The 23995-nt window shown below is 45.7% G+C and overlaps 1 protein-coding gene across 2 annotated transcripts in view; it reads left to right on the forward strand.

Moving 5' to 3' along the window:
* The first annotated feature begins 226 nt into the window (after positions 1–226).
* The window catches only part of LOC147450075 (uncharacterized), a 66050-nt gene continuing 42281 nt past the window's right edge, over positions 227–23995 (forward strand). Inside the window, exons 1-6 of one of the 2 annotated variants that reach the window (XM_086519408.1) lie at positions 227–1216; positions 2487–2659; positions 13744–13784; positions 13867–14024; positions 14111–15009; positions 15197–15278. In XM_086519408.1, the coding sequence (XP_086375534.1) occupies positions 470–1216; positions 2487–2659; positions 13744–13784; positions 13867–14024; positions 14111–15009; positions 15197–15278 (2100 nt within the window). In that variant the 5' untranslated portion in view covers positions 227–469. The remainder of the gene's footprint in view (positions 1217–2486; positions 2660–13743; positions 13785–13866; positions 14025–14110; positions 15010–15196; positions 15279–23995) is intronic. The other variant, XR_015189092.1, reaches the window with a different exon arrangement.

Below are 23995 nucleotides of genomic sequence, written 5' to 3' on the forward strand. Positions count from 1 at the left end.
CTAAACTTTTAACTTCGGCCAAATTTGGTCAACAAGTAACTTTTCCATGTCTATCAATGAAACAACGTGACTTACACCTACCAGTCACCTTTTGCCATATATCTATTACTCCCTTGTAATATACTTTCTCTACAACTTTTCAAAATATTTGTTCTGAAAAAATAAATCCTACAAACACAACTGTCATCTACTTTTCCATCTTAGCAGGCCACTTAAAATTCACCACACATACGAGCGTTTTGAACTCCCAACCTATTCAGTAGTCAAAATGTGATGCGACGTTTTCCGTCCTTTCGACAGCAACAGTACATTGGAGCTGCCATGGCGGCTAGGTCATGAGTTGTTTGCAGAATGGCAGCACATGAGAGGACGCATTGCATGGGATGGGATGCTGGTCCAGGAGAAAGTCATGGCGCAAACCATAGTACTTGACATAAAATGGTGTCTCTGAGATCCCTGCGCTCAGGCAATGGCGAGCGACGATGAGCTGAAAGATGAAGAGCTCGTCGATTTTGAAGGTTCAGACTACGACATTGATGGAGATTATGAGGAGGTTGAAGAAGAAGAAGAAGAGGATGAAGAAAAAGAAAAAGCAGCAGGTCCTCAGCAGGTTCCAGATCTAGCGCAAGGGAAGTACCATTACTTCCCTGATGCAGGAATCTCACATTCGGGCAGCAATGGCGCCTCAGCAACTTCGAGAAGTTCTGGTGTTCAAAGCTTGAGGTTTACAGAAAGCTCTGAGCCTGGAGGTTTAGATTACATCAAACCTAGTGCATTGAGAGCTGAGAACATCCTAAACGAAGCGAAGGAGAGAGAAGTGGAAGCTGCGGTGGCTCTTGAACCTGCAGAGAAAGATGCTAATGGGGCTCTGCAGAATCAAGAAGCCATTGTATCAACCACTGCAGGATTGATTCATGCAGTCACAATTCCAGAAAATGTTTTTGGAGTAGCTTCTTGCGGCTCAAGAAGAACAGGTGTGGTAGCCCAGAGCATAAATGCGGAGAGCTCATGTCAAGGGCAGCCGGATTGCTGGAGTAGGAAGATGGAGATCGCAGGGATTCGGAGAGATGCGAATGACACCTCTGGGACAGCTCCCGGCATGCATATAGATGCCAGTGGTGACCATTCTGAAACAGAGCTTGCAGAGAGTAGGCCTCGATTAGTGCCGAGCAGCAAGCCGGATCTGGAGGATGGAGAACTTGACGAGACTGCAGTGGTGATTCCACCTCCTTTCACCCTCTTGGTTTGATTTTTTCACTCATGAACTCTCCCGGCACAAGTACAGGGCAAGTTCCCTTTTTGTATGACACTACCCTCATATCGATTTTCAGCCATTAGCAATTCTTATTCAAGCACACTCAACTGATATGTGCACTAGCTTACCCTTCCTTTATGGTCACCACAGAGCATGTCATTAGGCTAGCTGCCCAATGTCTTTAGACCAGGGCTGTGTACTTTATCTACAATGCACACAAAACAAACCCCCCCCCTCTTTCCCTCCCTCACAGACACACTTACCTTTTCACTTACCTCCACTTTGTGCACTGTATGTTTTGGATTTCTTTCTTTGCACCCAACATCGCCAGTCTTTTCTCGTATTTTCTGCTCCGCCTTTAATCATCATATCATACTTCGGTCACAATTCCATTGCAAGCTGTGGCACAGTTCTTGGTTCCTTCACATTGGTGCCATGATTGCACAAGGAAATTCGGAGAGCTGGGGCTTTCATTTTTTCCTGGAGTGTAGAGATTCTTCTTCACATATACAACCATTCAGACTTGTACACACACATAGAGAGAGGGAGGCTTCAGGTGCTTCTGTCTGGTGTAAGCATGCCTACCGTTTTTGCAAGTACAGGCGCAGAGAGAGAGAGAGAGAGAGAGAGAGAGAGAGAGAGAGAGAGAGAGAGAGAGGCACTCCTAACACCGAAGACACAAATTTACGGGAGCAGGGCGCAGTTTTCATCTTCCAGTGAGTCCTTGATATCTTGATCAAACATGTTCTTATTTCCTTTTAATGTATACTTGGCTTAACAATGTTCAATATCGAGAACCTTCTCATGGTCTTTTCATGTTGCCAGTAAAACTATATTACCTCCTGAAATGGGTGCCTTAAGCATCATTTAGTTCAGTTTTGCATTATGAAGAGATACCTCAGCAGCATACTTTCATGCAAGCGAAAGTTGGCATAGCTAGGCAAGCTGCTTCTTGCTCGGTTGGTATCGCTGTGCGTATATATACAAATTGCGCGACATTACTCTAGGTTCATCATCATAAAACACTGAGAGTTTCTATGTGGGACTCTCTTCAAGAAGCATACCTCTATTACTTTGGGAGTCGGGGATTGAGCTTGGATGAAAGATGACAAGCTTTTCCATGGTGATGAGAGGGAAATCAATCTGTTTTTGGTAGAGCAACCATCAAATTAACATATGGCCACAGCTGTTGAGTAAATGTGTTGACTAATGGATTTTTGACAAAAAGCAGCCTCAAAATTATGCTTTAACTGCTGAAGAAGAGGTCAATGATCAAATTTCTGGGCGAGAAAAGAAAAGGAAATTGGAAAGCTCAGGTACTGAAAGGCACATTGATGGCTATTTTGTCAAACAAGTGGCAGAAACAGGGGATCTTGCAGAAAAGCAGCATCAGAGTTTAGGCAGGTAATGTTTGAATCAGCCCTAGTTATTTTTATTGTGTCAAGTCCATGCTGTTTGTGTTTGTATTTTTCTGTGAAGAGCCTTTTTTGTTAAATAAGTGAAGCAAACCAACAGCTACTAAAAGATGACCTAGACAAAAGAGATTGGCATAATAGATGAACTTTTAAGTTATTACATCAAGGACAAGAGAAAGAAAAACTCGTATATCCGTGAGCAACCCTTTTCTCCACACCTTAATGGCAGTACTAAGGTAATCGAATCCAATATGTCTCAGAAACCACCACCCATCCAATCAGCTTTGCTTTATAATCATCTGTTTATTATAGGTTTGTGTCTTGATGCTTTTGTGCTTTGTGCGAATATTTTAAAGCTCTTCAAAGTTTGGAAATTACTGCTTGTCCTAACTATGATTTTTGCTGACAAAGTATGTTCTTGGTCCTCTTTTGAGATGTAAGAGAGCTAGCCAGTCTCTTTTTGGTGGTATTTTGGTAGTTGAAAAATACCTTCCATAGGTTCAGCTATAGGGTTGCGATCATGTGTCTGGGATGAGAATTTTTCATCGGGCTTTTGAAGTCCCATTTGTTTGGAATGGTTATTTGTAGAAGTACCAAGGAAGATGCCATCAATTTTATGAGTCAGCCAAGGTTTGGTTCTTTTTCTAAAAAAAAAGGGGGGGGGGCGTGTTATCATTTTTTTGTGTTGGACAATGATTGATTCATTTAGAAGCTGGCTAAGACAACATGCAAGGGAGAGTGCCAATACCTTCCAATTAGACAAAACTAGATGTCATCAACAATAGCTTGTCTCTTCTGCAGGCTGTATAGAGCTTTTTTTTGGACTGCCTTAAAGGGATGAGGCCTTAGTGATGCCTCCCCTTTTTGCTAATGAAAAAAGGGAGTTAATTTTTGAAAATGCACAATTTTTTGATCGGTTGGAGGGGATAGAAGATACTCATCACAAACATCACCATTAATCATGAAAGGATACCCATGAGTCAACTTTTTGGATACCATGCATCGAAGAAGCTGGCTTTGGTATCGTGCTACACGTTGACATCCCCCTGATCTGTAAACGATAATTGGGGGACTCAACTGAGTACTGTCCTGGCACCATGTAAAGACACCTATGTGTGTTACAGTAAGGCAAGCGCAGGGCAACCATCCATTTTCTTCTCAACTTGTCTGCTATTTCTAGCGTTTCACAGAGTTGTATACGCAGACTTGAGTCGACAGAGCTGGAGAGCTGTATGGTAGCAGGCGAGAGATGGTAGACTGGGAGCAGCCAGAGATGGCGGCTGGCGAGAGTTGGCGGGCATTTGGCGGCATTGGGAAAGTGGTTTCCGCCTTGAAAAGGCTATGGATAGATGATGGTGGAAGTGTTGTTGTTGGAGGCCAGCCAAGGAGTTTTGAGGATCAATTTCTTGAACCCTTGCTCCTTAGTGCAATAGCGCTCATAGTTTCTACGGCGGTGCCCCTCTGAAGCTACTTTTCGGGGAGAGCCTACGGCAGATGTGCGGACGAAGAGCAATGATGCAAAGAGTTGCCTCGACTAACTACATCAACGCGGTGATATTAAGATAGCTGGTAGTCTTCATTCCCAATACATAGGCCAAAGGAGATGGCTATAGGGACATTGCGGTAGCGCTTGAAGAGCGATGTTATAATCTACCCATTTGCATATGAAGAGCGATGTGTCACAAACTGCTTACGTGTCAAGTCATTGAAGATCTGAGCCAACCTACAGATCCCGACTGAGGGGCCTAAACCCTAGGAGCAGTAGAAGCAGCAAAAGAAGTTTTACCAACTTGTAAAGTGTTATTGAGTGGCCTATTTTTAAAGACCAGTTCCCACCAACTTATGGAACCCGTCCGATGGGGCCCTAGTGACACAAGGCATTAAAATAAAGCAAGACCACACACACACACGTCACACACACACACACACTCACACTCACACTCAAATCGTGCGTAAAAATGTGTACACGGCAATTGTACGGATGCCCGCGATTTGTGTTGATGATATGGCAGGCTGTACGGACATCGGCGTTTTACCCTGATGACATAGCATCTGAACAAATTTTCGTGAAACGCGCTTGCAGCTTTGGATGTCAGCTTTGGGGTCCAGATGCGTTCAGAACTTGATGCTTTTTATGTACTACTTTTGGATAGGCCCAGGGTCTTTAAATATGTAGCAAGGGCTCAGTATCTGGCATGTTTCCGCGTGGAAGTTCAGAGAGTTGACCACTGGCGTTGTATTGAGTTCAAGCAATAAAGAAACATCGAAAGGGGCTCCAGGGTTTGGGGCGAGTGCTCTCTTGGGGTGGAACTTCTGTTAGGTGCAGCGGAATGAATGTTTGCGCTTTGCTCAAGCTGAGTGCTCCGAATTGTGCTCAAGGTTCCTTTTGTTCTTATGGAAGGTAAAGCCTTCCGTTTTTAATGAGAGAATGCTATGATCACAAACAAAGTGAATAGACATTGTGCGTGCAAGTGTATGAGATTGAGAGATAGAGAGAGAAGAGAGATACGACACCAAAGACGTTGTAAAGCCCTCCTCCGAAGGCCCCACTCTCGTCGGCGAGAGTAGTCTTCTTATGATTGCACAATCTGGTACAATGGGAATGCATGTGACTTGCATAGGCTATGTCGGCGATGACGATGAAGTCGACCGAAGGGCTGAAATCTGCAATCTTTCTACTGCTTTCCAAAAACGCTATGGGCTGAAATCTGCAAATCTTCTATCTGCTGAATTCTGACTCTATGTCGGTGACGATGTCGATGGAGACGATGCGACGACGACGCTCTAAAAACGCGGATGCTGAAATCTGCGTTTTCCGGGCTGAAACTGTAAACCTTGCGGAAACTGACCGTGCGGCGAGGAACTGCTGCGGGAAGGTGAGATCTGCGAGGTTAGGGACTTGATCTGCGGGTACTAACTGCTGAAAACTGAAAACTCTAATGTTCCTTGACTTTCCGTCACGGTAAAGGTGCAAAACGTTGGGGCTGATCCGCAATCAAAAACGCTAGGACTGAATTTTGGTTCTGTTGCTGCCGTGGTTTTGCAAAATGCAAAACGCTAGGCTGAACTGCTGATCTCTTGCAAAAACGCTGGGGCTCTTACTGTTTGCGGTCGCCGAGGCTGATCTGATGGGGAAAAACGCTAGGTGATGCTGGATCTGCAAAACGCTAGGTCTCCTGGGGGGTGTCTGTTGACAAGTTGCCTGTTGAGCGTGGAGCTCTTGCTGCCTCTTCTGCCATTTAGTGCTAACTTGGGTTTGCTTATATATTTTCTTAGCAAAATTGCCCTACCTACTTTTGTTGGGAAGTCACTTCAAAATAATAAGTGAAAAATGTTAAAAATAGGGAAAATAGGCTAAAATCATTGGAAAATTCCCCTAACTGATTCTAATGGATTCTGATGGGAATACTGATGATCATGCTATGTGCAACCAGAGGATATGCATCTATACTAAGTGATTGGCCATGCACGGTCTACGAATAGACTCACAAAAAGTGCCAGATCACTTCTAATCTAGATTGACTAGACTGATTGAACCCTGATCATGTTGTAGCTTGTCCACGGACACATAGGGTTGGATGTGTCACGTGACATCCCCTCCTTTTCAAAGTGAGGTACTAGTACCGAACTGTATGGCGTCGAGGGAGATCGCCAACAGCATCCGAATTTTGGAAGGGACTCTTTGTCGGCCCACGCTGATGTGTGGGTCGTGCGGTACTTGAACCTCATAAAGGTCTACAACGCTTGCTTCTTTGGGCCGTGCCGAAAGTGACACAAAGTCTTGTGTGGCTCCTTCATTGCTTCAACTTCGTCGAGTGTCATGCTTCTTTCTTCTTCAAGAATCTCCATGGCTGAAAATTCATGAAACCATTTCCAACACAAAACCATGAACATACCTACTCCATGTAAAGTGAATGGAAAAAATATTGTCTTCTCTAAAGACTCTGTATGCAATGTAGATGAACATAGAGACGGAGTGATAAACCGTTCACCAATCATATGCAAACAATGAGGTCGAATCTTCCTCTTATGATCTAGACCAATCAACTGTGGCAATTCACAACGGAAATGCGCATGCTTGGTGCTCATACTTTCATGTGCTCTTTCGGGAACTGTCATGCCAAGGAAGAGACATGGAATGTGACTTCCTTACATACAAACTTTTCAGCTTTTCATGAAAAATCCGCATACATTCGTGCTCATCCGTGAGAGAAACGTGGTCAACATACAATATGTCATGCCTAGGAAAAGGGATCACATAAAGACGCTGACTAAAATATACGAAACGATCACGAATGAAACACTCGAACAATGCGTGCGTATCAATCATGCGAACACACAATACTTCCTATGAGGGTTCTTTGGACCTAGGCTCGAGAGCCAAGATCGGTTCTTCCTGAATGATCGAATTGTCCCGTGGGGGTTCTTTGGACCTCGACTCGAAAGCGAAGATCGGTTCTTCGTGATTGATCGAATCTACAACGAGGTTAGCTTCGCTAGAAAAAGCATCCACTAACACATTATCCTTGTGAACAATCACATCCTCTTCATGCAAATCATCATGTTGGTGAGAAATCATATCTTGATCATGCAAATCATCATGCTTGTGAGAAATCACATCTTGATCATGCAATTCATCATGCTTATCCTTATCATCCAAATCATCATGCTTATCATCATGCAAATCATGTGTGTCTTGCTTTGGAGAAGAAGAGACTGAGAGAGTCTCCTTTTCCTGATTCTGTTGCATCTGTGCCTGAACTCGAGAAAAGAGTCGCAAGAACTCTTTTATGTGTTGGTCGCCCTTTTCTTTGATGTCTTTGTTCTCGCGATCAAATTCTGCTTGTCTTGCTTTGTTCTCACGATCAAATTTGGCTTGACTTTCTTTTTCTTCCAAGTCGTACTGACGCTCTATGGCTTCCATTCTTGCATCGTATTCACGATCTATGGCTGCCCATCTTTCTTCGTAGTCACGATCTATGGCTGCCCTTCTTTCTTCGCAGGCCTTTCTGTCTGCTTCTCTTTCTTGGTCCAACTCCTCCATAGGAGTTAGCGCAATCCTTGTTGTAGATGGGGAAGGGGGAGGGTCGGAAAAACCTCTTGGTGGGGAAAATTCTTCTTCGCCTCTCTCATGCTCATCACCTCCAAGCAAAGTATCCATTTCGCTTCGGGTGATGACCATTCTGAAGTCGTGGGTTCTTAAGTTCACGAGGAACCTGGGTTCTTTGGGGTCTTGGGTTCTTAAGTTCACGAGGAACTTGGGTTCTTGGGTGTCTTGGTTCTTGAGGTTTTCTTTCGCTTGCAAACCGTGTTTGAGAAGGATCTTCTCTTCATCCGAGTTCTACTCCTTTTCGTGGGTGCACCCCTTGGCGGCCTTGCGCTCACACCAAGGTTGCTTTTTCCCACCTCACATCGATTGGTCGACTGCTAAGTGCGGTCCGCTCTCAATGAGTAAAAAGAGACACAAGGGGAGGCTGGACAAGCCCTTCTTTCCTGGGATTCCCGTCACTCTTCAAAAACACGATTAGGAATCGACACGCCCAAGTGAACTTGGGTTCGTGCGACCGCAACAAGCAAAAAAAATTCTTGTGATTCTTGTGGTTCTTTCCTTGAGTGATACAGAACACTGCCAAAGCTCTGATACCAATGTTAGGTGCAGCGGAATGAATGTTTGCGCTTTGCTCAAGATGAGTGCTCCGAACTGTGCTCAAGGTTTCTTTTGTTCTTATGGAAGGTAAAGCCTTCTGTTCTTAATGAGAGAATGCTATGATCACAAACAAAGTGAATAGACACTGTGCGTGCAAGTGTATGAGACTGAGAGATAGAGAGAGAAGAGAGATACGACACCAGAGACTTAAAGCCAAGGTTGTAAGGTACGTAGTATTCGGTACGTACTGTACGTTGTACCGTATGGATTGGGCCATAAGGTACGTAAAATTCGTAGTATATTTTTTAAAAGCTAAAAATACAAAGAATTTCAAATTTATATACAACCTATCTAGTTTAAAAACACTGCACAATACTTAAACATAGCCACAACTTTCAAAAAACACTTAAAATCACCCCACAAGTTAAGTAACCGCTAGATAACTCTGCAACACAATTAACGCACACTTCAAAATTGAATACAAAACTTACAATCTTTCGCGAGGTCAGGACTCTAGAGTGCCTCCTTGCAGGCTCCAAACACAAAGGGAGGGAGGGAGAAAGAACCTTATCGGTGGCGGCAAATCCTTCCTTGGTCTCTGTGCAGACACTGTGTAGAGACTCTGTTCTACTCTCTGATTCTCTGTTGTGATAATAACCAGTATAGGATAGGTGGACTTATTAAAGGCCTCGCCCACCTAATCCGACCACGGGGAATAGGCACCGTCGGCGATTTTTTTTTTCAAAGTTTCTTTTTTTTTGGGGGGTACGTACAGTACGTACGGATACCGTACTGACGTACCGTACCGTACGGAACCATACCGTACGTACGTACGGAAACAACCTTGCTTAAAGCCCTCCTCCGAAGGCCCCACTCTCGTCGGCGAGAGTGGTCTACTTATGATTGCACAATCTGGTACAATGGGAATGCATGTGATTGATGCAAGTCTAGGCTATGTTGGCGATGACGACGGTGACGATGAAGTCGACCTAAGGGCTGAAATCTGCAATCTTTCTACTGCTGTCCAAAAACGCTATGGGCTGAAATCTGCAAATCTTCTATCTGCTGAATTCTGACTCTATGTCGGTGACGATGTCGATGGAGACGATCGACGACGACGCTCTAAAAACGCAGATGCTGAAATCTGCGTTTTCCGGGCTGAAACTGTAAACCTTGCAGAAACTGACCGTGCGGCGAGGAACTGCTACGGGAAGGTGAGATCTGCGAGGTTCGGGACTTGATCTGCGGATACTAACTGCTGAAAACTGAAAACGCTAATGTTCCTTGACTTTCGGTCGCGGTAAAGGTGCAAAACGCCAGGGCTGATCTGCAATAAAAAACGCTAGGGCTGAATTTTGGTTCTACTGGTGTCGTGGTTTTGCAAAATGCAAAATGCTAGGCTGAACTGTTGATCTCTTACAAAAACGCTGGGGCTCTTGCTGTCTGCGCGGTAGTCGAGGCTGATGTCATGGGGAAAAACGCTAGGTGATGCTGGATCTGCAAAACGCTAGGTCTCCTGGGGGGTGTCTGTTGAGAAGTTGCCTATTGAGCGTGGAGCTCCCGCTGTCTCTTCTGCCATTTAGTATTAACTTGGGTTTGCTTATATATTTTCTTAGCAAAATTGCCCTACCTACTTTTGTTGGGAAGTCACTTAAAAATAATAAGTGAAAAATATCAAAAATAGGGAAAATAGGCTAAAATCATTGGAAAATTCCCCTAACTGATTCTAATGGATTCTGATGGGAATACTGATGATCATGCTGTATGCAACCAGCGGATATGCATCTATACTAAGTGACTGGGCATGCACGGTCTACGAATAGACTCACAAAAAGTGCCACTAGACTGACTAGACTGACTGAACCCTGATCATGCTGTAGCTTGTCCACGGACACATAGGATTGGATGTGTCACGTGACAACTTCGCCACTCCTCGTCTCGTGTGTTGTGCATCTCTTTCAGTTCAGTTGTTTTGAAGCGTCTAAAATCTGTTCAGTCTGTTCTTTTCCGTTGACACGCGGTGCTCTCCCGTTACAGTGGTATCAGATATCCAGTCGTGTACTTTCTGAAGGCATACCGGTCCTTTCAAAGAGTAGATAGAATGGAAACTATGGAGTTGGATGAAGAAGAAAGGACACTCAAGAAAGAATTAAAGGAACCTCTTTGAGATTTTTTACCCAAAGAATCTTCGTGTTCCTGGCCCTAACTTACTAGCCACTCCCACCCTAGTCCATCGAGCATCCTATCTTCATCGCTCTGCTTTAAGGGGCATAAGCCTTAAAAAAACCAATACCACTTGCAAGAGCAGGAGGAGTTCGTTTTTAAAACACTCCAAAGACAGGCTTTTTGACGCTTTTCTGTGTTGCAGAGGCGTTCAAAAAATCTCTTCAATGGTCGAGAATTTGGATATGCAAGAGAAGTCAAAGTTGATCCTCTTGACGAGCCCTATGCATTGATGCGAGTGGATTGTTATTATGACAATGAGGGTTTGCAACAACAAATTAGGGTTTCTTTAGCATGGGTAAAAATTATGTTTTGAGTGTTTTTGTAGACAACAAGTAATACTGGAAGCATTTGGGAGCAAAGAGCTAGAGATCCACTCTTCGGCAATGAGAAGAGAACCATTTGCTTAGAATTTTGTTTGAGAAATTGTTTGAAAACATTGTTTGGAATTTATTTGAAATAGATAGTATCTATTTTATAGGTGTCTTGGTGCTGATTTGAATTGTTCGACTCTAGTTTTGATACTAGTTTCAATGATGAGTGATTTGCTCCAGGGAAGAGTACTGCAAAGATTTGATGTTTGAGAATGCTTGCACATACTCATGGCTCGGACCCTTGTGGTTATTTGTGCGGGGAGTATTGAGTGTTTGACAATTGCTGTTTTTACTCATGGCCCGGAGTTGGATGGTTATTTACGTGGGGGAGTATTAAGAAGTTTGAGCTTACTCTCAACACCTCCAAGCAGTGCAGGTTGCGGTCTGGGGAGTGTTTGGTTGTCAAAGGTCTCTATATCGGATGGCTCGAACCTTGTTAGGTTATTTCCGGGAGGAGTGATGAGGGAGCCGTTTAACAGCTCATGGCACGGACCAGGATTGTTATTTTCCGCGGGGGGGGGGGGGGGGGGGGGGGGGTGTTCATCGGCGGCTATATGTTTATATGTCTTGTAACATGCATATGTGAGCATTCGTGCTGCATTGTGATGTGCCAACCATCGAATATTCCGTATTGGGTGAGATTGCTTGGGTATGTAATTTTAGTGCATCAAGACACCCATTAGAGATCACCACGGTCTGGGTGTGATGGCTAATTTTGCTACGCTAGAATATCAAGAACTTTGATGTGGACTGAGAAAATTGATTGTCCCTCGGAATGTCCATGACTCTCGGAAATTTTTGAGCTAACTTGAGTTGTTTTGTAGATATACGCTAATCGCGGATGATTACTCTTCTTTCAAGAAGGGGGGATGTCACAAACTGTTGACGTGTCAAGTCACTAAAGAATTGAGCCAACTTGTAGATCTCGGTTGAGGGGCCTAAACCCTAGAGGCAGTAGAAGCAGCAAAAGAAGTTTTACCAACATGCAAAGTCTTGCTGAGTGGCCTATTTTTAAAGACCAATTTCCACCAACTTATGGGACCCGTTTGTTAGGTGCAACGGAATTGAAATGGTGAAGATCTAGTTTTACACTTCCACAAAATCTTTTCTTTCTTTCCTTGTGTTAGTGATTGCTTTGTGCTTGAACGATGGGTCCTTTTACCTTCCTCCGAAGAGAGGGGCTGAGAGAATGCATTAGAGATATGTAGAGTGGGAGAGAGAGTGAGAGAGAGGAGAAGAGCAACACCCGATGGGGTCCCAACCAACCCTCTCAAGGGCTCCCCACACCGTTGCCGATGTGGTATTTGCTTTTTATTGTGTAAATGGAATGTGCACACAATGCAAATACCTCAATGCAGACTCTACTGACTCGAATGATGACAATCGCTGCGGTAACTCCTCAGAAAGAGGCACTGCCACAGGACGGGCACCACGTGCCAATAGAAAAGAACAGACTGAATAGACATGTAGCACTTTAATAACAACTAAACTGAAAGAGAGAGAGAGAGAGCTCGACACGAGATGGGGAGTGGCGATGTTCCACCCCCGCGGAGCACTGGCCCCAAACGCTGGCGCCCCTTTCGGTATTTCTTTTTATTGCTGATTCTCAAAGTACAACAGCCGGGGAGCACCTTCTCTGCAATCTGCGCACTGAAGAGTGCCCAAGAGGGCCCCCAAGGCTTATATTTAAAGGCCCAAAGCCTAAAAGCATCAAATATGAAAAGCTGACTCCAAAAAAACACTTTCCTAAAATTTCGGGATTTTCCTAAAAGTCTTTCGCGAATTGCGGAATGTCCGTACAAGTGCCACATCGTCATATTTTGCTGTGCAAAGTCTTCTGAGTGTCTTCTGCTTTATTTTTTATGACTTTATGTCACTTGGGCCCCATCGGACGGGGTCCCGTAAGTTGGTGGGAACTTTTCTTTAAAAATAGGCCACTTGTCAAGGCTTTGTAAGTTTGTAAAACTTCTTCTTCTTCTACTTCTTTTGCTTCTTCGTAGGGTTTTGGCCCCTTGGCAAAGCGCCTTTTCCTTTCCCTCATGTAGCATGATGATTTGCTCTTGTGCATCTCTCTCTCCCCTTTGCACATATGGTAATGCGCCACTAGTGGGGCTTCTCAGTGGACTATGTAGAGTTCTGGGGTTTTATGCGTGTTTGCCAAGGCAAGAGCCTTCTGAACAGGAACCGGATTAGCTAAGGCCGGCGAGTGATCACGTAGACTAGGTAGAGACGATGACTCCAACAATCGAGTCACTGAAAAGTTGACTTTCAGAAAGTATTATCCATTGTACGAGCATGCCTGTCATTGTCTCTCATTCTCTCCTCCTCACATCGTGTTTGTCTCCTCTCTCATGTGCCCCTCTCTTGATTCCTTCTATTGTCATTTGTAACAAGGAGTGCACACATTAACTAAATGCATATTGCTCTATTTTTCTTCAAAGGGGCATTGTCTGTGAAACTTTAAGATCCTTTCAATCTTCGAATGTGAGAGGAGCTCCCAACTTAGGGATGCAATCGAGCACCTTGCCAAAAATGTCTTGTGGGTCATTGAAATATGGACAATTGCTTAAAGCATTATATTGAGCTTCAGGTTTCTATTGTTGTGACAGACAAGGTGTTGAGAGTTCTACTATGCTATTGTAATTTGCGAGCCCCATATAGTTGCACGAGGGTAGATCTGTTGATAATTTTGTATCGGTTGTCTTTATTTCATCTTAGGTATATTTTCGAAGTGCTTTGGAAAATAAATAACTGTGTCAATCTTCTCTATCCTTGTCTTCCCGCTTCCAGTTCTTGGTTGTTAACTATTTTACACTTGACTTATGATAGTGACAAAGCGATGGAACATTTTGCAGGGCTTGCATATGCAGGTTTGGTTTAAATCGTTTAAAAACTGTCATATTTCTGCCTTGTTTTTATGTAGGTGTTCATTTAGTGTTTTGCACAATGCAGGCGGCCGAGGTATGGGCTTAAGAATGATTGGCCTGGGACAAGGGAGCTTGGCTCCGGGCATTATGGGGCCGGGAAGACCGCTTATGCCTATTGGCATCGGAAGCCTTGCTCAGGGGCTCAATCCATTTGGAGGCCTTATTCAACACGGAAGGCCCCAGGTAAGATCGACTTTGATACTTGTCTGGGTTCGTTTGCATAAGTTTTCCGGTGAGTTAATCATTCACATTGTCTTTGTTCTGTACAGGTCCATCTGCAAGAAATACTTGCTCACGAGCATCTTCTTAGAACGCATGCTCTGCAGATGGTTCAAGAAACTCTTGCGAATGCTATGCAATCTCCTTTAACTCGTCCTCTTGGTGCTGCTTCTTTTCAGCCGTTTGTAGGATATGATTTTCCTGGTCCACGATCACATGCTCCTAAGCACTTTCCAAGGTCCCTACCTGATTTGGTTATGGGACCTATGGGAAGCTTTGCAAGGGGTCAAAGGCCAAATTTACCTGCAGGAAGATCAGGTGTACCGAGCAAGGTTGGAGGGCATGCAGATACAAGTTTTTATAATGGCATGGGGAGGCAGTTTGGATGGCCAGCAGGTTCAGGACCAAGTGACGCTTTTAAACAGGGTCGTGGAAGAGGCCGCGAATTCCGTACTGGGTTGTGGGGAGATGTTGCGGAATCATTTGGGCCTATGCCTGGAGGCCTCATACCTGCAGGACATCCACGAGCTATGATGCATTCAGCAGCACCATTAAACTTGCGACATCTGAATCCAGATGACACAATATATTGTCAGACATCACGTGTTGCCATACAGGCTGAAAATGATCTTCTCCACAATGGTTTTGATGCAAGGTGGAAGATTGAGAAAGAGAGGTTGCTAAGAAATGGCTTGCCTAATCTCCGGGCACCTGGTAATCCTATGGTGAGAGGAAATTCGTCAAGTGGGAAAGAGTCTGTAAAGGACAATGGAAAAGATGGAGAGATTAAGCCACCACGCTCACTAGACAGTTCAAAAACCGGTAGTCTTGCTGCACGCCTAGGTCTTCCTTCACAAGCCCAGTTAGCGGCATCAAGTAATCCTAACAGTGCAGAAGTACCTGTTGCAAGCAACGTTATAAAATTACATCAACCTGTACGCAAAAGCAGGTTGGTGCTAATTCAGTGCTATGGTGATCTTAATTTTTAAGATTCTGTATGGGACCGGGTGGACAATCGGTGGTCACTAATTGAACTTAATGAACTTTTCTATTCAAATTTTGTTTATGTGATTTGAGGTTGTCAAACTATGAGAGCAAGAAACATACACCATTCACATTCCTCGTTTTTGTGGCAGGATACTAATTGTCAGTGGTCTTCCAGATGACACTCCAATTTCGACAGTGGTAGAGGTTTTTGAGAAGCTTGGAAAGATCACCGTAAGTAAAGCAACAAACCAGTTTGCTTCAGTCCTACTTTGTCTAGAATGTACCAGAGAGTTTTTTTTCTGTTTTTCTTGGAGGGGACATCATCACAAGGAGCCAGGCAGCTGAATTTAATGGTGTTTTTTCTATTTTACCTGCGGGGAAGTGTTTGAATCTTATTTATGATGGAGAACCCATCATAAAAATGACTTTGCTTCAGCTCTTTAAGGAATGGGAAGCAAAGAGGCTTAGAAGGATAGCAGAGCCATGATTTGCCACAGCTCAAGAGTGAAAGATCTGACTAGTTCCATGGCCTCTGGTTCTCTCCTGTAATATGTCTCTTCTGTAAGGAAGCGAGTCACCTGACCTGGCCACATACTATTATGATAAGCTAGTGGTGTCAACTCAAAAAGCAAGAAGACTTGGTAGATTATCCCCTCTTGTTGTGGAGGCATAGGATCCCATACAAAAGGAACCACCTTGGCTAATGAAATCTGTTTCTAAAATGTAATTTTACTGAATTTCTTAATTTAGGCCTTGCTTGTCCCATCCCATGGGTAATCCTTGAACTCTTAACATCCTTCTGCACACTCTCGGCCCTCTCCTTTTCCTTAACTACTGATTGAACTTCTTGAACAAAATGAGCTGAGTGTGATGAGTTTACCTGAAGTATTTCGTCTGTTAATTAATTGTTCTGGCATGGTTGCCTGTCTGCTCTCATGCACTTGCTTCTCCAGTTCTGTTAATGCTTTTGTCGTTTTTATTCATTTTTTTGCTCGATGAATGTCTGGCATGGTTGCCTGTCTGCTCTCATGCACTTGCTTCTCCAGCTCTGTAATGCTTTCGTCGTTTTTATTCATTTTTTGCTCGATGAATGTTAGCTCACCTTATAACTTCAGCTCCTGGAGCAGGTAAGATTCCAATGCAGATTGCTTAATGCTCAGGGACAGTACGTGTGCGGTATTGTGTTTTTAATGCCGCAGCGAAACTGTGCATGGGCTGGTCCATCTCTAGTCCCTGCTGTAAGAGCCACTATGTGACCTGGCCATACCTAGATCCTCTATCCCCTGTCTCAACCAACTGTCTGGAAACCTTAAAAGCATAGTAACACGGAATGGGCGGAACGAGGGGTAATCGTACCGAAACGGCGTTCCGCCGGTTCTGTGCGCCGAAACGGTGTCGGGAATGGAAAAGCGTTCCGGATCCGGAACATAATTTCCGGAACATAACAAGGGAACGGGCGGAACGGGCATCCGGAATGGCCTGGTGGAACGGGCAGCAAAATTGAAAAAAAAATAGAGAGACAGAGAGAGAGCGAGAGAGGCTGCATGAACCCTGCCCCTGACGCGAACCCTAACTGCAAACCTGCTGCGCGAACCCTGCCCCTGACGCGAACCCTAACTGCGAACCTGCTGCGCGAACCCTGCCCCTGCTGCGTGAATCTGCTGCCTGCGCGTGGCGAACCTGCTGCCTGCGCAAAGCTGCTGCCGCCAGCCCGAAACCCTAACTGCGCGACCTGCCGCTTGCCCGAAACCCTAATTGTGCGAAACCCTAACTGTGGGCTGCGCGCTTTTGCCTACTGCCTGCGAGAGAGAGAGAGAGAGAGAGAGAGAGAGAGAGAGAGAGAGAGAGAGAGAGAGAGAGAGAGAGAGAGAGAGAGAGAGAGAGAGAGAGAGAGAGAGTCCAAGCTTCACTTTGGGTCCTACTTTTATCATTTGCCAGTCTCGCCCATTCTTCATGGCGGCTTTGCCGGTCTCGAGTGCTCCTCATGGCGCTCCATCACCACTTGCCTGTCGCGTGGATCGCACTGGCGACCTATTGACACGCATTGACTCCAAAGTACAACACTTGGCTCAGCTCTCCTGGCTCGCTCTCCGATACTCTCTGATCGCAGGATGATATACTTGACGAGGTGGTATCCCGAGTTTTCCACTGAGGAGTTTGACAGTCGACACCTTATTCCCAGATTACCTCTGACGCTCTCCTTCCCGGATATGCCGCTCCATTTTATCGATGAACATCTCCTCCAGATGATTGCTGCTCATTTTGGCATGGTAGTTCCAGGATCCTGCATCTTCTCATTTCTCATCTGGCCCACCTCGCATTCAGGTCTTGGTGTTTGGGGATACTTCATTACCAAATAGAGTTACTGGGGCTGTGCGCGATCGAGACTACTCTCTCCGTATGGTAGTCACTGGCCGCCCAGGACAGTGCTTACGCTGTCATGAGATGGGACACTTGGCGCGAGATTGCCCCACCCTGCCACGACATCGGCGGCAACAACAGCCGGCCCGCGGCAGTCATGCTTAACCATGTGGTCAGCGTCAACAGCCGGTTCCACCTTCTTTCCCATCTACTACTCAAGCACCTCAACAGCCTACAGGTGCTCCTCGAGCTCCTGTCCTCCATGTTCCTCCCTCCGCTTCAGCTCCCACTGAGGTAGCATGGTAGACAGTGGGTCGTAATCATTCCTTCCGTCCTCGTTAGCAACCAACAACGCAGCCAGCTCTCAGTGTTACCTCTCCCGCTCCCTCTCAAGTTTCCACCACACCCTTACCCCCTACATCTCCTCGCCATTCTTCTTCTTCGCGACACGATCACTTGCCTTTGCTACCAGCTCCTCCTTCACTTGCAGTTCCCCCACCCGCTCCTTCCTCTTTTCCCGAGGTCCCTGTTCCCATGCAGATGGATCATTCACCGCTACTACCTCTCCCTTCTCCTCCTCTTCCTCTCACCCTTACTCTCCCCCCTCCGCCTTCTGGTCCTCCCCCTCCCTCAGCAACTCATACCTACGTCTCGCGCAGTTTTCTCAGCTCTTGTCCTCTTTCCTGGGGCACTCATCGGGCTGAGATGTGCGGTGACTCAGAAGGGCCATTGTGGGTGCATCTCTATCTTATGCATCACAAGACAGGTTGTGTTCCCTCTTTAATAGGCAGTCGCTCTCAGCCTACCCATTCATTTTTCCTTCCATTCCATGTTGCTTAGGAATGGACCGAGGATCAAGTTCTACATTTTGTGCACGCACAGACTATGGCTCAGCTTCATTTATGGTTGTCTACTTCCGCTCCTGATGTTTTGTCTCCTCACTACCCTTCATGTATTGGTGCTATGGAGTGGAATGATGTTTATGCTTGCTATTCATTGCCTATGGTCATTCATGTATCCTCAGATGTGGTGCTTCCTATGTCTATGCGCATTTGGGGTGTCAAACCTGCAACATCGGTAATGCAATGTAAACAAGCTGAGGTACGCAGTTGGTGCAATGAGACACCATATCTTAGAGAGGGCTTGCGGGTAGCTTTCCTACCGCCTGAAGCTCACCCCTTGGATGGCCTAGCTGCCTCCAAGAAGATGCGCAGTTAGTCAGATGCTATTCAAACTCGTTCATGCAGTCTATGGATTTACATGTAGTTTCTTGGAATGCTAATGGTTTGCAGACTTCTTGGGTAAAAGGTCCCGTAAGCTTTTACTTCGCAGAGATTTACACACTCATGTAGTGGGCACTGTGGATATATTGCTAGTACAGGAGCATAAGATTGCCACTCCCTTTGGCAATCTCATGCCCTCGGGCGCCCGCACTTTTTGTGAGCCTGCTCTGGGCCTTCATGGACAGAGTTGCTGTGTATGCATCTCAGTGGGACCACGTTACTTGGCCTCAGTTTAGCAGCATGGCACCCTTGTTGCTGGCAGAGCAGTTTATGTTTCTATTCGGATTCGGGAATCTATCATTGGTTTTATGTCAGTCTATGCACCCGCTAGTACCATAGTTACCCGGAACGAGAACGGGGACCGGCAACATGCATGAAATGCCATTCCATGTTTCGAATACTCACGTCTGAAACACGGAACGGGAAATTGGGATGGGAACGGGGAACGGAGACTTCAAAATGGCCATTCCCTGTTACTATGCCCACTACTACTCGGGAGAGGGCTACATTTTGGTCCTCTTTGGCTGCTGTTCTACCTGCTGTAGACTCTTGGGTTGTTGGAGGTGACTTCAACAACGTTGAGAGCGACTCTGATTGGCGAACCATCACACCTCCAGTTCTATCATCCATCTCTCCCGATGAGCAGCCAACTTGGGATCGATTTCTTTTAGCTATTCAAGGTGTTGACGCCTGGCACATACCCTCTTTTGGTCATCACCCTGCTACACTTCATTACTCCTGGGGGTTTCAGAGACAGCAGGGGAGATTATTAGAGCGACTTGATCGTTTTTACATTGGCCCTTGGGCAGCAGCTCTAGGCGGATTCACTACTATATGGAGAGGGACCAGCCTCTCAGATCATTTACCCATCTCATTGTTTATCTCCTTCACTAGATCCTCTGCACAGAGACGAGGCTGCCGCATCCCTGACAGTGTTCTCACCACCCCAGTATTGCAGCAGCAGATTCGTGACTTATGGTTCACGGATGCTTCTTATTGTGGACCCCCTGGAGAGTCTCTTGCTCATTACATTACTCAGTCTAGTATTCACTGCCGTGATCAGACCGCTATTATTCATCGTCAGTTGAGAGTACGGGAGTCTGATCTTCACATCCCTCTTGGTTCCACTCAGCGCTTGCTTGAGGAGTGGCCTCAGGATGCATACCTCGCTGCTAGACAGACAGAGCTCACAAAGGAGATTTGTCGCGTACAGGATGCTAGGTCTGAGTTCACTCATCATGCTTCAGTATCTCATTGGATAGCTAAAGCTGATCGAATGAATGAAGACTTCTTCGCTGCACATAAAGAGCGCCCTCCTGGCACCACCCTTCGGACTTTGTGCGATGCTCAAGAGACTCTACATATGCATCCTGATGTTATACTTGATATGTCTGCAGATTATTTTGAGACATTGTTCACTGCTGATGTATGCACTACTGAGGTTTTACTTGCCCGTGAGCAGATCTGGCATCACACGAGACATCGTTGTACAGACACTATGACAGAGATCTTGTTGGCACCATTCACACTTACAGAGCTCCATGTTGCTATAGAGAGTCTTGATCCATCCACCTGTCCAGGAGAGGATGGCATCACTAGAGCTTTCTTTTTGACATATTGGGATGTATTGCATATACCACTGCTTCGCGGTTGTCAAGACATCTTTGCATCAGGACATATGCATATGGATCTTTGTTCAAGTCTCATATCTCTTATTTCGAAGGGGGGTGACACCACTCAGCTCCGACAGTGGAGACCTATTACCCTACTCCCTTCGGTCTATAAGATATTAGCGTTAATGATCAGCCATCGCTTGCGGCCGTTCTTACGAGATATTATTCATACTTCTCAGACAGGCTTTGTCATGGATCGATGCATCCTGGATAAAATCTTCACTTTTTATGAGGCAGTAGAGTGGGCCAGATCATCTTTTGAGCCTCTCGCTTTTGAGCCTAACACTATGCTCATGTTATGCTATTTGCTAGCTGCTCTTGATGCTATGCGGGAGGCCCTAGAGGTTTTTTGCATTGCTAGTGGTGCACGCATTAATTGGCATAAATCCTATGGGTTACTGGTTGGTAGTGATGACATACCTACTTGGGGGGTAGCTGATGGTTTCACATGGCTGCAACCGGGTAAGACATGCAGATATCTGGGCTTTCAGGTTGGATTTGATGTCACCTCACAGCAGCAGTTTGCACCCGTACTTCAGTCTATTCGCAGGAAGCTATGCCATTGGCCTTCACGTCATCTGTCGTTGGCTGGCCGTGCCTTGGTTGCGAACCATTGGTTGCGAACCAGGTCATTCTGGCTACAATATGGTATACGGCTTCTTGCTGGATGTTACATTCTGGTGTGATAGCTCCGTTTCGCCGCTTAGTGTGGAACTTTTTATGGAGTGGCATAGATGGGACTACTGATACCCGTGCTCGAGTTCGTTGGTCCACGATTATTCGTCCTAGGTCAGAGGGAGGCCTGGGCATTATTGATCCAAAGTTACAGAGCCGCGCCCTTCTTACCAAGCTTATTGTTCGGGGTCTTTTTCCCCGACAAGAACCTTGGAAGATGCTTCTTCAGGCCGCTCTTTGCGCAGTGACTCGACGACTTAGCACTAGAGATGGTCATACTTGGCAGACAGGGTATCGTTTTCTCTTTACTGATGCTCCCTTGTCCACCGCCTCCCTCTCACCCTTCATCCGATCGCTCCTTCAGATTTGGGTTTCCATGCGAGATTTGGGTTTCCATGCGACGGGCTATCATACGCTCACCTCCCTCATGTCGTGAGGAGATTGAGCGCCAACCTCTCATTTGGAATGCTGGAGTTCTTGATTCTTCGGTTGATCCACCCCGTCGGCTTGGAGAGAGGACTCACATTGATTGGGCTGCCTTGGACACTGGCCGTGCTGCCTCTATGCGGTTGTTTCATGAGACAGGCATGCTGGATGCTGATTTTGTGGCAGAACATTATGATATTGGTCGCGGGGTGACAGACAGACTGCTTGAGGTTGATTCCGCCGTTCCTTCACAGTGGGATGCAGTCATGAGAGGCACGGTTCAGATGCCTCCCCATTGTGGCTGGGAAGGCCTCTTTGCTCAGAGCACTCTCTTATTAGCTCGTTTAGACACCATGCTATTCACAGTTGATACTGACCAGTCTCAGGGGATTCATGCTAGATTGACATATGATGCCATCTCTCCGCACATTGCCCTTCTCGGAGCTCGATGGGAGGCCATCAGAGTAGTTGGCTCCCGCGGGAAGCGTCGTTGTGTTGACCCTCCTTTCGCTTCCGATGATGCTGCACTTTGGAGGCTTTGGGTGTGGGAGGGTCGTGCCCTATCTCAGCTTTATTGGGACCCAGGCGAGTGGCATTGGCCTCACTTTGACCCCATCGGTGCACCTGTATCCTTCTTTGAGTACACTGTCAGGATTGGACGGTTAGCACTTATGAGATAGCAGCCAGAGCAGCCCGTTTGTTGTGTATCATACGTGCCATCATGGGTACTTGTGGTCACTCTATCTGTGTGCGTCTAAGCTTGGTGCCCATACTGTGGCTCCCCACATGAGTGCGGATGTGACTAGTGTGTCAAAAAGCCACCCCTTTGTCGGAGGCTCTTGGAAGTGTGCCTGGTGACACAATCTCTCTAACATAGACAACGCAACAATTTCCCCATCTCATGTTGGCTCTAGCTGTTGGTCCCATAGTGAATCGTGTGGTGGCCGGAGAAGAAGTGATCCCAAGGTTTATACATGAAGTGACCACGTCCACCTCACCGCCTGCAAGAGTGAATGTAGCTTGGCTCGTGCCTTGTGTAGAGGTGTGAAAGATCATGACCTTGGTCTTCCCGAGGTTCATCGTGAGGCCTCTTTTGTGTGGAGAAGCCATTTGATGCATCCAGGTGTTGCTCCAATCCTCCCGAAGTTGGATATATTTAATGTATGGATCTACTGCAATGTAGAGGGATCCGTACATACGGATTGTACCGTACATTTTTTTTTTTTCTTCTGTTGTTTTCTTTAGTTCTTGATTGGTTCTCGAAGTGGGTTTTTTGGCCACCATTTGTGTGAGCACTCTTATTTGGGGCTTTAAAGGGTTTGTAGACCCTTACGAAACTCAATACAAAGAAACTATTATCTTGTTATCTTGATGAGACTATCACCTTTCGAACAACTTTGTCCGTTTTCAAGAACACGTAAGAGAAGTGAGAAAAGTTCAAAGTAATAGCACCATATGTGAAAGTGTGAAACCCTTGTATATGGCAATAGCAAAACATGGCTTTGAGTCTTTCCGTTGTTTTCCTATTGAGCACATACACGGTAAATTTAGAAACTCTAAAGAGTTTTATAAATTAACGTGGCCTCCAGAGTTGTTTTGGATGAGAACTTTGCATACTTTTTCCCCTGAAGGTTTCAACTTGGAAGGAAAGTCTTCTTTACGTAAAAATAAGACAATTTACCATAAGAAACCTATGCTTTGGCGAAGGCATCCCAAACAAAAGTTACTTCTCCCTTCAAGTCGGTCTAAAAGAACTTGGATTCCTAAAGGTTCTTGTTCAGATCCACCTTCTAGCTGTGAAATCAATACAGTTGTCTTGCACAACACTATTTCTAGTAGAGTACAAGGTCTCCCTATGTTAGGTGGAGGGGAATGAATGTTTGCGCTTTGCTCAAGATGAGTGCTCCGAACTGTGCTCAAGGTTCCTTTTGTTCTTATGGAAGGGAGAGCCTTCCGTTCTTAATGGGAGAATGCTATGATCACAAACAAAGTGAATGGATACTGTGCGTGCAAGTGTATGAGACTGAGAGATAGAGAGAGAAGAGAGATGACATCAGAGACGTTGTAAAACCCTCCTCCGAAGGCCCCACTCTCATCGGCGAGAGTGGTCTTCTTATGATTGCACAATCTGGTACAATGGTGATGCATGAGATTGATGCAAGTCTAGGCTGTCGGTGATGACGATGGTGATGACGAGACCGACCTAAGGGCTGAAATCTGCAATCTTTCTACTGCTGTCCAAAAACGCTATGGGCCGAAATCTGCTGCGGGTCCAAAAACGCTGATTTTTGGGGCTGTTTCTGTGGGTCTTTGTCGCTGAAATCTGCAGGTTTAGGGCTGAAACTGAGGTTTCTTTAGGCTGAAAACTGATGGTCTTTTCGGGCTGAATCTGCTACTTCTTTAGGGCTGAATTTGCAAGTCTTTCATTGCTGAAAACATTGCAAAGTGTCTGCCGAGAATCGCCATGCTTCTGGTGTCAAAAACGCTAGGCCCATGTGTCTGCAAAAACGCTAGGTGCTCTGCTTCGGTG

This window comes from Adiantum capillus-veneris, chromosome 9 (genome assembly GCF_014529385.1).
Source record: "Adiantum capillus-veneris isolate H3 chromosome 9, ASM1452938v2, whole genome shotgun sequence".
Classification (NCBI taxonomy): Eukaryota; Viridiplantae; Streptophyta; class Polypodiopsida; order Polypodiales; family Pteridaceae; genus Adiantum; species Adiantum capillus-veneris.